This window comes from Notolepis coatsorum, assembly GCF_963971535.1.
Source record: "Notolepis coatsorum genome assembly, chromosome: 5".
NCBI lineage: Eukaryota > Metazoa > Chordata > Actinopteri > Aulopiformes > Paralepididae > Notolepis > Notolepis coatsorum.
Genome location: NC_140169.1, coordinates 91,317,789 through 91,337,341, shown reverse-complemented (window position 1 = coordinate 91,337,341; position 19,553 = coordinate 91,317,789). Strand labels below are relative to the sequence as shown.

At 41.7% G+C, this 19,553-nt stretch overlaps 1 protein-coding gene across 1 annotated transcript in view; it reads left to right on the top strand.

The window, feature by feature from the left end:
* The window catches only part of serinc1 (serine incorporator 1), a 52,265-nt gene extending 34,251 nt beyond the window's left edge, over positions 1–18,014 (top strand). Inside the window, exons 4-10 of the mRNA XM_084313936.1 lie at positions 485–564; positions 3,446–3,583; positions 7,320–7,489; positions 9,445–9,535; positions 16,007–16,148; positions 17,070–17,300; positions 17,578–18,014. Coding sequence (XP_084170062.1) covers positions 485–564; positions 3,446–3,583; positions 7,320–7,489; positions 9,445–9,535; positions 16,007–16,148; positions 17,070–17,300; positions 17,578–17,716 — 991 coding nt within the window. The 3' untranslated portion in view covers positions 17,717–18,014. The remainder of the gene's footprint in view (positions 1–484; positions 565–3,445; positions 3,584–7,319; positions 7,490–9,444; positions 9,536–16,006; positions 16,149–17,069; positions 17,301–17,577) is intronic.
* Positions 18,015–19,553: the final 1,539 nt, after the last annotated feature.

Below are 19,553 nucleotides of genomic sequence, written 5' to 3'. Positions count from 1 at the left end.
ACAAAATGACGCTCAATGTCTGTAGAGCGCTTACTTTGATCTTTAAGCGGCTACATTGATTCACTGTCTGTCCATCTACGTCTGTTTTCAATTCATTTTCAATGACTAGTCTCCATTTGCTGGACAGACAGAGTTGACGTTATGTTCTAATTTTAAAATAAACCAACGGACGGTAATACCTTCCACCAATTTTCTATCCATTCATTGACTGATCAATGACTGATCAATGTAGCTGCAGCCTTATTACAGCATTTCACAGACATAGTGTTGCTGGTCTGGTTCCCAGCTCCGTTCCAGTTGAGATGCTGCAGGGTTTAATCCAAAATAACCGGTTGTGTCGTCTCTAGAGCCTCCTTTCTCTCCTTCACGTGACTTAAAATCTACTCTAAATGAAGTGAAACTCATCTAATATCGGTGGGTATTGAGTTGTCTTGATGGAAAAGCGTTTCCAGTTTGGTGTTCACCTTCTTCAACTTTCTTTCAGATTTTGGTTCTTCAAGTTTGCTGCAGCCACCGCCATCACCGTCGGAGCTTTCTTCATCCCAGAGGGATCATTCACCACTGGTGATTATTATTGTTATTCTCCTTTCCTCCCCTCAGACAAAATGTACCAGCTGGTGTTCATTTAAATTATTTTTCTAAATTACACCCGATTTCTATACGCTCTAGTCTAGAGATTGGCAGTCGCGTTAAAGAAAATGTTACTTTGGAGCGATGTGTAGCCCTTTTATATAAGCTAATAGGGCTGGGCGATATGGCCTAAATATGATATCACGATATTTTCTGACCTTTCGGCGATACACGATACGCATCACGATGTTTTTCTTTTTTTCCCCAAACAATTCATTATGAGGCTTACCAAGACAGTATTTGAGTTTGCAAGCTAACATTAAAGACAAAATAAAATACCCATGCATTTAGCATTTTTATATTATATATTAGATTTAGATTATTGGATTATTAGATTATATATTGCATATATTTAGCAATGAGATATTATATGATTTAGATATGAAATATGATGAATTGAAAATGGGGGACCCTGATGTAAACAAGACGAAAGTCTTTCGCTGGTCTGCATCCCCTTAACAATTGTATGTATTGAGCTGTACTGTACCCATTCTGCAATATGTTAATAAAGTTTTAAATCAATCAATAGGATTTTAGCATTTTTATGAAACTACTGTATATTTGTATGTCTCTAAATGTTTTGATGAATTGAAAATGGAGGACCCTTATGTAAAAAAGCCGAAAGTCTTTTTCTGGTCTTCATCCTCCAGTCAGTCCACTGTTGTTGTATTGAGCTGTACTGTATTGTACCCATTCTGCAATCGTTAATAACGTTTTCATTCATTCAATCATTCGCTTGTACCCGCCCTGCTGTTCTTAGCACCAATCGGCAAGCAGCGCTATTCTTTTTTTACTTCCTGAATGCCCTCCTTGATTTTAACGAGAGCTCAGCTCAACGACAACAACAACAGCTCACCGCAGCCGACGAGTGATTACTAGCGCACCGCAGCATGACAACGAGGCATAATGATTTTACTGCAACAAATGTTATAATAAAAGCCTTTCCATACATCTGTCTGATTGAAAACTTTATTAACAGACCGCAGAATGGGCACGCACAACTCGGCACGGACTGAGATATGAACAGTAACGCTTGTTATCTATGTCGTCATCGGACGTTGCTATGTTTGGGTAAATACGCTGATGTGTAACTATATAACGTGTAACTATATAATGTTGATGCCACAAAACGAATGCCTTTGTTAATCATAAGTACTAACTAACTTTGATGCAGTAGTGTGTGTGTGGGAGCGGCGTTGTTCAAAAGTTTGAACGGGGTGGACCAGATTGACGCGACACAATCCTCTTGGGCAAAACATCACGATATCCACGATACGTTAAAAAAGTGTATCGTTAATGAACTGTACCCGATATTTATATAATATCGTCATATCGCCCAGCCCTATAAGCTAATATGATATGTTTGGTATCAATGAATTAAAGATTCATTCATTGAGCCCTCCGCCCACAGTGTTATTATATATACTCCCTCTCTCCGCCCACAGTGTTATTATATATACTCTCTCTCTCCTCCCACAGTGTTATTATATATACTCTCTCTCTCCTCCCACAGTGTTATTATATATACTCCCTCTCTCCGCCCACAGTGTTATTATATATACTCTCTCTCTCCTCCCACAGTGTTATTATATATACTCTCTCTCCTCCCACAGTGTTATTATATATACTCCCTCTCTCCTCCCACAGTGTTATTATATATACTCTCTCTCTCCTCCCACAGTGTTATTATATATACTCTCTCTCTCCTCCCACAGTGTTATTATATATACTCCCTCTCTCCTCCCACAGTGTTATTATATATACTCTCTCTCTCCGCCCACAGTGTTATTATATATACTCTCTCTCTCCTCCCACAGTGTTATTATATATACTCCCTCTCTCCTCCCACAGTGTTATTATATATACTCCCTCTCTCCTCCCACAGTGTTATTATATATACTCCCTCTCTCCTCCCACAGTGTTATTATATATACTCTCTCTCTCCTCCCACAGTGTTATTATATACTCTCTCTCTCCTCCCACAGTGTTATTATATATACTCCCTCTCTCCTCCCACAGTGTTATTATATATACTCCCTCTCTCCTCCCACAGTGTTATTATATATACTCCTTCTCTCCTCCCACAGTGTTATTATATATACTCTCTCTCTCCTCCCACAGTGTTATTATATATACTCTCTCTCCTCCCACAGTGTTATTATATATACTCTCTCTCTCCTCCCACAGTGTTATTATATATACTCTCTCTCCTCCCACATTGTTATTATATATACTCCCTCTCTCCTCCCACAGTGTTATTATATACTCTCTCTCTCTCCTCCCACATTGTTATTATATATACTCTCTCCGCCCATAGTGTTATTATATATACTCTCTCTCCTCCCACAGTGTTATTATATATACTCTCTCTCTCCTCCCACAGTGTTATTATATATACTCTCTCTCCTCCCACAGTGTTATTATATATACTCTCTCTCTCCTCCCACAGTGTTATTATATATACTCTCTCTCCTCCCACAGTGTTATTATATATACTCCCTCTCTCCTCCCACAGTGTTATTATATACTCTCTCTCTCTCCTCCCACAGTGTTATTATATATACTCCCTCTCTCCTCCCACAGTGTTATTATATACTCTCTCTCTCTCCTCCCACAGTGTTATTATATATACTCTCTCTCCTCCCACAGTGTTATTATATACTCTCTCTCTCCTCCCACAGTGTTATTATATATACTCTCTCTCTCCTCCCACAGTGTTATTATATATACTCCCTCTCTCCTCCCACAGTGTTATTATATACTCTCTCTCTCTCCTCCCACATTGTTATTATATATACTCTCTCTCCTCCCACAGTGTGGTTCTACATGGGCATGGCCGGGGCCTTCTGCTTCATCCTCATCCAGCTGGTGCTGCTCATTGACTTCGCCCACTCCTGGAACGAGTCCTGGGTGGAGAAGATGGAGGAAGGGAACTCTCGCTGCTGGTACGCAGGTATGGTGATGAGAACAGGTTGAAATGATTATGAAATTCTGTACAAATATATTTTAATCAAAAGTCTACTTTTAAATTTGTATTTAACCAGGCAGGTCAATTAAGAACAAATTCTTATTTACAATGACGGCTTGGCGAGGGGACAAAGGGGCCTCTCTTGAAGGGTAACGGGGGAAAGAAAAAAGCTCACACCAGCCCCTGTCAAACTTCTGACGTGAGAATTATTTTTGAACGTTATTTTCGTGATTAGATCTCATGGGTAGAACAAACCTGAACGTTATTGCCATAAAATACAATGGAGTTTGTTTCTTTACCTTTCTGTGAATGTCTAGAAAAGAAACGCGTCTCAATCTGATGAAAAATACCGGAGCAATGGACATTATAAAAAAACAACCTAAAGTAGATTTCATTCACGGTCTTTGCTGCCCTGCAACGGGCGCCTGGTGGTACTAAATCCAGTTTTAAGATTAAACTTTTTTATCATGTAAATATCCCCACCATTTTTTTATCAGATTGCAACGCAGTTTTTTTATAGACGTTCACAGAAAGGTAAAGAAACGAACTACGTTCTATTTTATGGCAATAACGTTCAGGTTTGTTGGACCCGTGAGATATGATCCCGACAATAACGTAAAAAAATTAAAGCTTCACGCTGGAAGTCCGATGATTGACGGGGTTGGCGTGAGCTGGGAAGTGTAGTTTTATGACATTCTAACGCCCTGGGTCTCTCCATTCATAGCTCTACACACACGTATGACAGCTTGCTTTACCTCCGCCTAAATCCTCCGCTTTCCGATGCAAAGCGTGGAGATTAAAACACTTAAAATCATTGGTAAACAAACATAGTGCTGAAAATATACACTTTGACTTTGTTTTGATTGGGTTAGGGTCTTTACTCTGGGCTACATTTGAAAGAGAAACGCAACATTAATTAATACGTTCTGTATCCATCTATTTATGGCGTGATATCAATCTCATACCGGTACCGGACCGCTCGGGTTTAAGGGGTTAATTATACATAGATTGAAAAGTATCTGCCAGATTTGTACATGTGATGGCTTATTCTGAAGGTATGAACCTGTACTTTCACATCATGTATTTCCATCCACAAGGCTTCAACAAGTGCCCAACGTCCATGCCTGGTCACAATTTGTCCATTTTCTAAGTATTTAGCATCTCGTTCCAACTGCTTGGAGCAGCAAATTGGAGGAGAATTTACCAGTATATGAAAATGTTAACCGGTGTATCAAATAAGGAGAGGGGTCAGACCAAGGAAGGTTTTGTAAATTAGTGTAAGCCAATGAATTTCTTTGAGAGTGTAATGGTGGCCAATTTACAGACGTGTATAAATCACAGTGATGTGTCGAAAAGGGGGCATTTGTATCTAACCTAATTGCAGAGTGATACAAAACATTAAGGCGATCAAGGACTCTTGCTTGCATGCATGTAAATTACATCTCCATATCCGTTTAAAGGGATAGTTCAGATTTTCTGAACCCTGGCTCTCTTTCCTACTTACAAATTGCGATGTGGATCGGTAGACTCCTTTCGCGGCACAATCCATGCTGTTCCTCACACTGGTTCTGGAGAGTTGGCCACAAACCAATGCGAAGTCACTTGGGTCAAGGTTCTGTCCGTACAAGCTGACTGAAGGTAACTGAAACCAATTCACACAAAGTAGTTTTCAGTTGTGTTCAGTCAGCTTGTCTTTGAATTAGGGGCATGTTACACACAGTGTTTTTGTGCTCGTTTTTATATGTTTTTGAATACGTTTCATGTCCCTTTTACACAGAAATGCGTTTTTTGGCGTTTTTTGGTGGATACGTTGTGGCCCAGGCTGAAACGCTAAATTGTGTTTGCGTTTTTGAGCAGCGCCAAAAACTCGCCGACAACAGTCGTGTAGCCTTCACGGAGCCGTTGTTGCGAAAACGCCCATGCGCAGTAGATACCATCTGCGTGCCCTTCCGGTGACAACAGAGTGTGTGTGTGTGTGTGTTTGGGACAGAGCTCCCAGCTCCGTGTCCCTGTGTCCCAAATAGCTGCAGCTACAATGTGTTGTCAAGTTATTGTTATAAGGACCCCAGTCCAAGCTACAACAGTCTGCATTCCCTTAACAATTGTTTGTATTGAGCCGTATTGTATTGTACCCATTATGCAATATGTTAAATAAAGTTTACATCCATTCATTCTGCTAGCATTACCACTGGCTAACATGAGCTAGCATTAGCTATCAGACCCTGTTAGCTCAAAGCTCCTCTTTCAACTTAACAAGCATTAAACAAAATGGCCCAGTCATCTATTCACATTTGTTTAATACACACAGCGTTGTCTCTAATGTTATCTAACTACTGATAGCTCCCAATATCATCAGTTTGGTGCTGGCTAACTAGCGTGAGCTAACGTTAGCTTCTAGCCACAATGCTATACTGTTATAATGGCATACTCCATTGATGTTAGCATGCAGCTAACAATGTAGCTACCGACTAAACTATCCGCTCTTGGTGGTCACTTGTGTTAGTTTTGTTTCATCAACAAATGACAGGCAGAACACACAGTGAATGTATCCGTTTTGTTTATTGCACTTTTATTAGGCTTTGCTGAAAAAGAATTGCTGCATTGGGTAAATAGGCAAGATGGTGGCGCCCATAGCCGCCCGCCTTGTTGACATTTCTTTGCAGGAACTTCCAGGAAGTGTATTGGCACATTCAAGTTATGATTGGTTGAAATTGCCTTCATGTTCGCCACCTACTGCCACCTACTGCTTTGGCAGTGTACTACATCACTGTGCCCAGGTGACAAAAACGAAAGTGTGACTCGAGGCTGCCACGTTGCGGCGAAACTCATCTGACAATGAAACGAAAACGAAACTAAGGTGTAACCGCCGCCTTAGTCTGCAACTAACTACCGTAATTCCTCTAATAGTAACCCCGGCTTGTATTTGTTTCAACTGTAGCGGGTACCAGGCTTGTATTAGGAGGAGGCCTGTATAAGAGGGAGGCCTATATTTAAAATTTTCAAACGGATCATAATGAATAAATCAACATTTTGTGTCAGTTTGAACCCAGTAAAATGTACTGGGTTCATTTATTGAAACCAAGTACTGTATGAAATAGTAAACAGTGCAATTACAGGTGGTCACTGGTCATTTCAACGTTTTCAAAGTGAAATCAAGTAACTAGCTCAGTATGCAGCTCAGTATATTAGTAACCCGGCTTGTATTAGGAGGCCGGCTTATAATTGCTTAGCTCAAGAGCGCACCCGGCCATTAATAGAGACCCGGCTTGTATTTGACACCCGGTTACTATTAGAGGAATTACGGTATCCAGAGCTAGCATGAGGAATAGCGTCAACATCATCACTGCTAAGCAGGGCTTGACATTAATCTCTCTCTCGCGCTCTCTCTCTCTCGCACGCTCTCGCTCATAGCCAAACTTTACACTATTGGATATTTGGATAGAGTGTGTGTGTGTGAGAATTTTGGCTGGTAAAAATGCTGAGTGGCTAGTGACTTTGGAAAACCACTAGCCACAGTGGCTGGTGAGCCAAAGTTAATGTCAAGCCCTGCTGATAAGTATGCAACGGAGCTAGGTTTCCCAAAATTCTGAACTATCCCTTTAACCCTTTTGAGATACACATAGTGGAAGAAAAAGTAGGATATCTCCTTTCAAATGTATTGAGTGGAAATACTCTAGTAAAGGCTTTCAGAAAATCTCAACTGGTGTCTCTCCCCCACCAGCCCTGCTGTCGGCCACCACCCTCAACTACCTGCTGTCCCTGGTGTCGCTGGTGATGTTCTACGTCTACTACACCCACTCTGAGGGCTGCACGGAGAACAAGGCCTTCATCAGCGTCAACATGCTGCTGTGTGTCGGGGCCTCCGTCCTGTCCATCCTCCCACAGATCCAGGTAAACACTGTAGTACATGGACTGCACAGATACAGGTAAACACTGTAGTACATGGACTGCACAGATACAGGTAAACACTGTAGTACATGGACTGCACAGATACAGGTAAACACTGTAGTACATGGACTGCACAGATACAGGTAAACACTGTAGTACATGGACTGCACAGATGCAGGTAAACACTGTAGTACATGGACTGCACAGATACAGGTAAACACTGTAGTACATGGACTGCACAGATCCAGGTAAACACTGTAGTACATGGACTGCACAGATACAGGTAAACACTGTAGTACATGGACTGCACAGATCCAGGTAAACACTGTAGTACATGGACTGCACAGATACAGGTAAACACTGTGTGTCCACCTGCCCCCCGGGAGCAGTTAGGGAGTTAAACTTTGGTGCGAATCATGGGGGAACTGGGTGAGCCATGGCTCCCCTAGATCAGACATCAGCTCACCTGAAAACATGATTTGTGAATTTTTGGGGGGTCTCTAAAATACTGACAATAAATGCTATTTTTGCCATGCATTTCGAATTTTTCTGTAATTTTCTGTATCGTCATCGTGTATAATAATAAAATTAGGCTATTTTGATGTATGATTAATGATTTGCACACTAATTCACCGTAATAGACAATAGCATAAACTACTCGTAATATGCATGCAGCAACATGCATGCTATTCTTGCGTTTACCATTCGGAGCGTGGCGGCGCTGCACTGCAGTCTGCAGGCACAAATCAAACTTCACTCGCCGTTTAAAATAAATAAACCTGTGTGGTGTGGTGTGGACTGTGTGGTTCTGTAATACTAATACCTATAGCCCGTGTCGACCGGGGACGTTTTATGAGTTGTCAGCTAGAGCTGCCGCGGTATTGATATTTTCCTTACCGCACGAATTTGCGAAATATTTCCTACCGCCGCGGTAATTACCGCACAGTGCGCACAAAAAAAAAATGTTTGAATGCATTTTTTTTTCTTTTTAGTAGTCTACTCTTATAGCCTGCCTCTAGTCTAATGGCGCTTTTCCACTGCATAGTACCTACTCGACTCGACCCGCTTTAGGCACCTGGTACTTCGTTCCTTTTCCACTGCAGCCAGGTACTACTCCGTTTGTCTCCGTGTGGGAATGCAGGCGGGGCCGCTCGCTTGTGTACACTGAAAGCTCCGTGGGCATAGATGTCCGAGGGCTTGCAGCAAGCCAGAGTTTAACACAGTTTCAATCAATCAATCAATCAATCAATAACAACATTAACCAGACTCTCGTTGCGTCTATTCTGCCAAAGCTAACGTTACCTCTCATTGTGTATTCTACCAAGCAAACCCGGGTTTAACGTTACCTCTCGTGTATATCGGCTGACGGTAGTATTAACAACAACAAACTTAACACATCAGCGATCTTGTTGTGACACTAAACTCTCCGCTCGGTGGTAAATTGGGTTGATGTCGGTTTTGTTTCATCAATAAATAAGGCAGAATACACAGTGAATCCATTCTTTTTTGTTTATTGCTTGGTTCTGTCGCAAACAAATCCTGAACGAAATGCATCCTTAGCGAGGCAGTAAAGATGGCGGCGCCGGCGTTCTGTTTTTGTTCAGACTGAGGCTACAAAGTGTGACGCGTCTCTCTTCTGACCAGTCAGTGGTCTGCAATGTTTCACATGACTTTTCTGGTACCACTTCTACCCAATAGGGTCGCTTGGAACCGAGTAGGGTATATCTGCAGAGCCGCAAGCCGCAAGCCAACTTTATTATTATGATAAAAAACAGCGGTGACGCGGTATTCAGCCTAACTCTGCGGTGAGCGTGATGCAACAGCGATACCGCGGTAATGCGGTTATCGCGGCAGCTCTATTGTCAGCTCCTTTCTGTCATTAATTTCTATGCTACAGGCGCGCTCCTTTTCCCAGCGCCGCACCTCGCGTTTAATGGGTCTTCTCTCCCTGCATTCAGGAATCCCAGCCTCGGTCCGGGTTGCTGCAGTCTTCTCTGGTCACGCTCTACACCATGTACCTCACCTGGTCAGCCATGACCAACGAGCCTGGTAAGTAGTACCCATCTAATCTGTTCTGTATCGGCATGAGAGGTATTCATACCTCCAGTGCCGTTTTAATTCAACTGAATGTACAACCAATCACATGTTGACAGACAAACACTACAAACATGTTGACAGACAAACACTACAAACATGTTGACAAACACTACAAACACGTTGACAAGACAAACAATACAAACACGTTGACAGACAAACACTACAAACATGTTGACAAGACAAACACTACAAACACGTTGACAAGACAAACAATACAAACACGTTGACAGACAAACACTACAAACACGTTGACAGACAAACACTACAAACACGTTGACAGACAAACAATACAAACACGTTGACAGACAAACACTACAAACATGTTGACAAGACAAACAATACAAACACGTTGACAGACAAACAATACAAACACGTTGACAGACAAACACTACAAACATGTTGACAAACACGTTGACAGACAAACACTACAAACACGTTGACAGACAAACAATACAAACACGTTGACAGACAAACACTACAAACATGTTGACAAGACAAACAATACAAACACGTTGACAGACAAACAATACAAACACGTTGACAGACAAACACTACAAACATGTTGACAAACACGTTGACAGACAAACACTACAAACATGTTGACAAACAAACACTACAAACATGTTGACATACAAACACTACAAACATGTTGACAGACAAACACTACAAACACGTTGACAGACAAACACTACAAACATGTTGACAAACACCACAAACATGTTGACAGACAAACACCACAAACATGTTGACAGACAAACACTACAAACATGTTGACAAACACTACAAACATGTTGACAGACAAACACCACAAACATGTTGACAGACAAACACTACAAACATGTTGACAAACACTACAAACATGTTGACAGACAAACACTACAAACATGTTGACAAACACCACAAACATGTTGACAGACAAACACCACAAACATGTTGACGGACAAACACTACAAACATGTTGACAAACACTACAAACATGTTGACAGACAAACACTACAAACATGTTGACAAACAAACACTACAAACATGTTGACAAACACCACAAACATGTTGACAAACACTACAAACATGTTGACAAACACCACAAACATGTTGACAGACAAACACTACAAACACGTTGACAGACAAACACTACAAACATGTTGACAAACACTACAAACATGTTGACAGACAAACACTACAAACATGTTGACAAACACTACAAACATGTTGACAGACAAACACTACAAACATGTTGACAAACACTACAAACATGTTGACAAACACTACAAACATGTTGACAAACACTACAAACTACAAACATGTTGACAAACACTACAAACATGTTGACAAACACTACAAACATGATGACAAACAAACACTACAAACATGTTGACAGACAAACACTACAAACATGTTGACAAACAAACACTACAAACATGTTGACAGACAAACACTACAAACACGTTGACAGACAAACACTACAAACATGTTGACAGACAAACAATACAAACACGTTGACAGACAAACACTACAAACACGTTGACAGACAAACACTACAAACACGTTGACAGACAAACACTACAAACATGTTGACAGACAAACAATACAAACACGTTGACAGACAAACACTACAAACATGTTGACAAACAAACACTACAAACATGTTGACAGACAAACACTACAAACACGTTGACAGACAAACACTACAAACACGTTGACAGACAAACACTACAAACACGTTGACAGACAAACACTACAAACATGTTGACAAACACGTTGACAGACAAACACTACAAACATGTTGACAAACAAACACTACAAACATGTTGACATACAAACACTACACACATGTTGACAAACACGTTGACAGACAAACACTACAAACATGTTGACAAACAAACACTACAAACATGTTGACAAGACAAACAATACAAACACGTTGACAGACAAACACTACAAACATGTTGACAAGACAAACACTACAAACATGTTGACAAACACTACAAACACGTTGACAAACACGTTGACAGACAAACACTACAAACATGTTGACAAACAAACACTACAAACATGTTGACATACAAACACTACAAACATGTTGACAGACAAACACTACAAACACGTTGACAGACAAACACTACAAACATGTTGACAAACACTACAAACATGTTGACAGACAAACACCACAAACATGTTGACAGACAAACACTACAAACATGTTGACAAACACTACAAACATGTTGACAAACACCACAAACATGTTGACAGACAAACACCACAAACATGTTGACAGACAAACACTACAAACATGTTGACAAACACTACAAACATGTTGACAGACAAACACTACAAACATGTTGACAAACAAACACTACAAACATGTTGACAAACACCACAAACATGTTGACAGACAAACACTACAAACACGTTGACAGACAAACACTACAAACATGTTGACAAACACTACAAACATGTTGACAGACAAACACTACAAACATGTTGACAAACACTACAAACATGTTGACAGACAAACACTACAAACATGTTGACAAACACTACAAACATGTTGACAAACACTACAAACATGTTGACAAACACTACAAACTACTAGGGGTGGGACGATACATCGATCCAGATCGATACATCGATGTAATTATCAACGATCGAATCGGATCGATGCGATGTAATAAGATCGATTCATATCGATACTCTTATTTTGAAAATCCTGTGGCGAGTCTCATAACTGATTGTGTTAAATGGGCATATGATATCATCTCATATCGATCGCAGGCACCTGAATCTAATCGTATCGTATTGTATCGTGAGAGACTTTGTGATATCGGCAAATATCGTATCGTTGTCCAAAGAATCGATATCGTATCGTATCATGATGAAACTGGTGATTCCCACCCCTACAAACTACAAACATGTTGACAAACACTACAAACATGTTGACAAACACTACAAACATGATGACAAACACTACAAACATGTTGACAGACAAACACTACAAACATGTTGACAAACAAACACTACAAACATGTTGACAGACAAACACTACAAACACGTTGACAGACAAACACTACAAACATGTTGACAGACAAACACTACAAACATGTTGACAAACACTACAAACATGTTGACAAACACTACAAACATGTTGACAAACACTACAAACACGTTGACAAACACTACAAATATGTTGACAAACACTACTAACATGTTGACAAACACTACAAACATGTTGACAGACAAACACTACAAACATGTTGACAGACAAACACTACAAACATGTTGACAAACACTACAAACATGTTGACAGACAAACACTACAAACATGTTGACAAACACTACAAACATGTTGACAGACAAACACTACAAACATGTTGACAGACAAACACTACAAACATGTTGACAGACACTACAAACATGTTGACAAACACCACAAACATGTTGACAAACACTGCGAACATGTTGACAGACAAACACCACAAACATGTTGACAAACACTACAAACATGTTGACAGACAAACACTACAAACATGTTGGCAAACACTACAAACATGTTGACAGACACCACAAACATGTTGACAAACACTGCGAACATGTTGACAGACAAACACTACAAACATGTTGACAGACAAACACTGTGAACATGTTGACAGACAAACACTACAAACATGTTGACAGACAAACACTGTGAACATGTTGACAGACGAACACCACAAACATGTTGACAGACATAGATGTATGATTGATAGATGGATACAGCGGATTAGATGCAGATGCATTGGGGAGAGAAAACGGAACAATCTAGAAATGTCAAAATTCTATGCCTTACTTCCTTCCGCGCACTGCCAGTAAGCCTATGGGCGACGAAGAGATTCACTTTCAATTTAGGTGGAGAGAGAGCATCTCCCAATTCAGATATAATTTAAACAAGTCTTTATCACAAACGGGCACGGCACTCTGCTTTTAGAGGGTTAAGCGTAACCTCGGTGGAGACCTCATGTCCCACCCTAACTTCAACTTCAAACTTCAAATTACTTTATTTTCCTTTCGGAACTTCATTTGTGCAGTGGTTGAAAGACAAACATACAGTCACAATACATAGACACTCACCACTATATATAAAATAAATTGTTAAAACTACAATAAAAAGACCACTATATAAAAAAACACCAACTGCATTAAAACTACAGTACTTAAGGGGCGGTCAGGTGGCGTAACGGAGATTGCGTTTGTCACCAACCCCGGAGCGGCTGGATTCGCCTGTTCGAGTCCAGCTCACAGCTCCAGGGTTGTCACCAGCTTGGCTGGCCGTTCACACTAATACAATTGGCAGTATTAGAGGGTGGGAGAAGCTGGCGGGGTGGGTCTGGGTCGTTGTAAACAGCGACTCCTACAGTTCGGTCGGGGCGCCTGCTAAGCGCGGATAGGATCTAAGTGGGATAGTGTGATGGCTAGGGCTGGGCGATATGACGATATTATATAAATATCGGGTACAGTTCATTAACGATACACTTTTTTAACGTATCGTGGATATCGTGATGTTTTGCCCAAGAGGATTGTGTCGCGTCAATCTGGTCCACCCCGTTCAAACTTTTGAACAACGCCGCTCCCACACACACTACTGCATCAAAGTTAGTACTTATGATTAACAAAGGCATTCGTTTTGTGCCATTAACATTATATAGTTACACGTTATATAGTTACACATCAGCGTATTTACCCAAACATAGCAACGTCCAATGACGACATAGATAGCAAGCGTTACTGTTCATATCTCAGTCCGTGCCGAGTTGTGCGTGCCCATTCTGCGGTCTGTTAATAAAGTTTTCAATCAGACAGATGTATGGAAAGGCTTTTATTATAACATTTGTTGCAGTAAAATCATTATGCCTCGTTGTCATGCTGCGGTGCGCTAGTAATCACTCGTCGGCTGCGGTGAGCTGTTGTTGTTGTCGTTGAGCTGAGCTCTCGTTAAAATCAATGGAGGGCATTCAGGAATGTAAAAAAAGAATAGCGCTGCTTGCCGATTGGTGCTAAGAACAGCAGGGCGGGTACAAGCGGTGTGACGTAATTGGCAGACTCGACTGTCAATCAAAATTATTCTGTTGCCGGCTGAATGATTGAATGAATGAACGTTATTAACGATTGCAGAATGGGTACAATACAGTACAGCTCAATACAACAACAGTGGACTGACTGGAGGATGAAGACCAGAAAAAGACTTTCGGCTTTTTTACATAAGGGTCCTCCATTTTCAATCCATCAAAACATTTAGAGACATACAAATGTACAGTAGTTTCATAAAAATGCTAAAATCCTATTGATTGATTGATTGATTTAAAACTTTATTAACATATTGCAGAATGGGTACAGTACAGCTCAATACATACAATTGTTAAGGGGATGCAGACCAGAGAAAGACTTTCGTCTTGTTTACATCAGGGTCCCCCATTTTCAATTCATCATATTTCATATCTAAATCATATAATATCTCATTGCTAAATATATGCAATATATAATCTAATAATCCAATAATCTAAATCTAATATATAATATAAAAATGCTAAATGCATGGGTATTTTATTTTGTCTTTAATGTTAGCTTGCAAACTCAAATACTGTCTTGGTAAGCCTCATAATGAATTGTTTGGGGAAAAAAAGAAAAACATTGTGATGCGTATCGTGTATCGCCGAAAGGTCAGAAAATATCGTGATATCATATTTAGGCCATATCGCCCAGCCCTCTGTGATCCTTCCACACGCTACGCCCTCTCAGTGAGAATCCGCGCTGCCAGGTGAAAAGAAGCGGTTGATTGGCTGGACGTGTGTCGGAGGAAGCACGTGATAGCCTCCACTCTCCCAGACCGACTGTGGGGGGTAAGTGCGCAGCGACCAGGAAGGGGATTGGAAATTGGCATAACGACTAACATTGGGATGGGAGAAAATCGGAGGAAAAAGGAGGGGGAAAAAGATCAATAATAAAAAGAAGAAAAAAAAAACGACAGTACTTAAAGCATGATATATTAAAAACCATGTGGAGCAGTTCTGTATGTATATAAATAATAGTAGTACAGGTACATAGTATGTGTCCATCAGGTGGAAGGGGGAGTCTATTTTAAGTAGTCCAAAGTCCTTGGGGGGGGGGGGGGGGGGGGGGGCAGTCCGAATAACCCTAACTTAAAATAGCGGATTTCTTTTTGTGCAATCAATTCTCTAAGATATGACTTGTTTAAAGAAGACGTGTCCGGCCCATGGGGACATTAACGTGTGTTGTCCGGCCTTACAAATACATTTTATTTGATTTGATTATTGCTTTTTATATTATTATTTACATTTTGTATTTTTTTTCTTTTTTTTTTTTTTTTTTGCAGCTTGGCCATTTTGTGACAACCGTGGAATAACAGGCTGATTTCCTGTTTCTGTTTCCCAGACAGGAAGTGCAACCCAAGCCTGCTGGGCATCATCGGTCTGAACAGCACCAGTCCCGCCGGCCAGGACCGCGTAGTGCAGTGGTGGGACGCGCAGGGCATTGTGGGATTGATTCTCTTCCTCATGTGTGTCCTCTACTCCAGGTGAGCAACTGTTTTACGGTCTTCTGTGACAGAACAAGAAGTGACATGAATAAATAACTAGGGCTGGGGTGGCATACCGAATATGTATAATAGTATACGGTACATTATGATAGAATGAGGTATACTATCACAGATTGATGCCAGATGCCACTCTCAGATCAGTAATTCCAGTATGTTATTTCCATGATGTAGGAAAGTTCAATCAATATATTGTGAACATGAGCTACTTTCTCCCAAAGCCAAGAACAAGTAAGTGAAGTAAGACTCAAACGTGTGATCATCACGTATAAAGTCTGTTGCTGCTCCATTGACAATGAATGGGGGACAGATTTTGTGGAGCTACAGAATATATTTTTAACTACAAAATCCAAATGAGCTTTATTCTATAGTAATGTTCTCGGTTCTGAATTAGAAAATGTTTCTGTATACTAAGAACATTCTCCTGGGTGTTCTCAGTGTCATCTTTACCATAGAGCAGCTTCAGACTTTATAACTTGATGACGTCACAAATTTGACAGTCTTTAGGGGTGACAGTCGCTCAGTGGGTAGAGCGGGTCATCTGGAAATCTGAAGGTTCCCGGTTCGATTCCGCCTCCTCCCGGGCAGCATGTCGAAGTGTCCTTGAGCGAGACACTTAACCCCTAACTGCCCCCGATAAGCAGGTTGGCACCTTGGTCCGCCGTGAATGTGAGACATAAGTTGTAAAAGCGCTTTGGATAAGAGAGCTATATAAATGCAGTCCATTTACCATTTTGGCAGAGTTGTTCATGTTCACTAATGTCTTTGGACCAGGAATAGCATGTTTGAAATCGTAAAATGGGCGTAGTCCCCCCCCCCCCCTTTTTTAATGAGTGTTGTTCATCCCATGTTGTCGGCCTGTTCATAACGAGCCGGTTCTACTCCCCCCTCTCCTCCCCTAAGCGTCCGTAACTCCACCAACGGCCAGGTGAGCAAGCTGACCCTGGCGAGCGACGAGTCTGCGCTGATCGACGACGGGCCCCACCACGCGGAGAGCTTCCAGGAGGGAGGGGACGGCGTGAGGCGTGCCGTGGACAACGAGAGGGACGGGGTCACCTACTCCTACTCCTTCTTTCACTTCATGCTGTTCCTCGCCTCGCTCTACATCATGATGACCCTCACCAACTGGTACAGGTGAGCCTCTCCGTGAGCTTCCTGCATTCGCTTATACAGGGGAAGGAGGAAAAAAAAGTGCTGTGATTAACATTCAGCCACTAGATGTCGCACTAGAGCACCAGCGTATCATTTATCCAATCAGGTGCGTTCCACGTGGGGAAATGGGAAGTAGGGAGGGGATACATGCATGCAAGCAACATGTAAACAACAACATACATTACATTCATAAATGTAACGGCCACAGTGTATATATTTCGATCTGTCAAATAAACTCAAATCCGTTGCATCTCTCCAGCCCGGACTCCAACTACGAGACGATGACCAGTAAGTGGCCGTCTGTGTGGGTGAAGATCTCCTCCAGCTGGATCTGCATCGCGCTGTACGTCTGGACCCTGGTGGCTCCTCTTGTCCTGGTCAACCGAGACTTCGACTGAAGCCCGTACAAACTCAATCACCACGCAGCCCATACAAACTCAACTCATACAAACTCAACCACCACCCCTACACCATGCAGCCCACACAAACTCAACCACCACGCCCACACCACTCAGCCCATACAAACAACCACCACGCCCACACACCACTCAGCCCATACAAACCCGTTTTACGCTATTCTTTTGTTGTCGTTTCAGAATAGTGAAACGGGAAGTAGGACAAAAAAACACTAGTGTAAAAAAAAAAAAACATAAGAACTTAATTGAATTTGTACGGGCTCTTGCATCATCTGTCGCACGAGCTGAGCATTCACCTGTTCCAATTGGACCGGTAAGGGCTGCGTTCAGGCTGGGATGTTTCACGTTGGTCAGGAAGGAACCGGAGTTCATTCAGTCTGTGATCTGCAAGTCGGTATTTCTTGGGAGTGACTCCCTAAAAACCTGGTATTGTGTATAAAACCCACCCCTACCTTAACCTCATTGGACCTCATGCCCCAACCGTAACCGTCCATTGGACATGGTGCACGACGCCCATATGAGATTTTATTTGATTGAGTCCAGATGCCTTTTTGTTGTATGTGGGAGGGCCTGGATGGGTTTCACCAACATGGTTTAACTTGATTTAAGATAATTTCTGGTCAGAGTTTAGTAAGGCTAGGTTCAACCCCATAAGACCGCCTGTAACGACGCTGACGCAACCGACATTTACTGTCGTTCAGTTGCTCAGTTTTAGAGAGCAGATTTTCTAGATTGAAGATGGAGGCAACATCTGAAACTAGATCTTGAGGAATCTGTAGATGCCAGCCATTTCATGCTAGCTTACCGGGAAAGGGATGGAACATTTGCTCCAAAGTCTTAAATACACATTTTAATCTAGGTTTAGAGTAAACACTACACTTGAGTTTTAAAAGAAAACATTTCAATCCAGTTTAAAAATGTGTCCTTGTTGGTGTTGGAAACACTGCAAGCTTCTGGCTGGAGGAGAGTGGTTGAGATGCGGTCGGTGTTTCTGAAGGGAGGAGAAAGTAGGAGGCATCTCTGTTCATCAATGTGTATTTGGTGGTGACTTGAGGATGGCAGAGGCAAACCTCCGTGAGGGAGACTCCAGGATATATGTGATTAATTAATGTTCATCAAGTAAAAGGGGACTTGTACAGTCTCCTTGCGGTCATGGAGGAAAGCAAGTCTGACTGTGGCCCAACTGAAAATTTCCTGATTTGAGTCTCTCAACCGTCCCATGACAGAGAGAGAAACAAAAAACATTATTGGATTGGGTCGCCATCGCCACACAACTGGTTGAAAATGGCTTCTCCTTTAGTGCTGGGAGACAAATGGTCAGAAGTCGCGTCATCTCCCAGTGATGACCATCGTCCGCACGGAAAGCCCCGCCCTCCTCCTGTCACTGTATGATGAACCCAAACTGGAAGGCGGTATTTTCTATCTGCAACATGGTTGAAACGCTTCTGGTCCCTGAACGCAGCCCGGTCCTTTCTCAGCATTTACTAATGAAGTCCTTGTGAATAATCAGCCGCTTGTTGTGTTGGTGATCCATGCTTTTACCATTGTAAATATACTGTGTGTGCTTTTTTCCCCCAGCAGGATATCAACCTGTCGTTACTTCCTATTGACTTTCCTTCTTCTTTTGTTAGAAAACTGGAGCTGCATGGTGTTTATATGAAAATCGAAATTGCGCCTGTTGGGGGGGGGGGGGGTTAAAGGGAAGGTTATCAGGAGGGAGGTGGGATCTGTTTATTTCCAGTGAACCGGGAAGGCCGATGGGTTTATCTTGAAATGGTATCGTGAATACATAATAACTTGTCATTTTAACGTGTAAGAG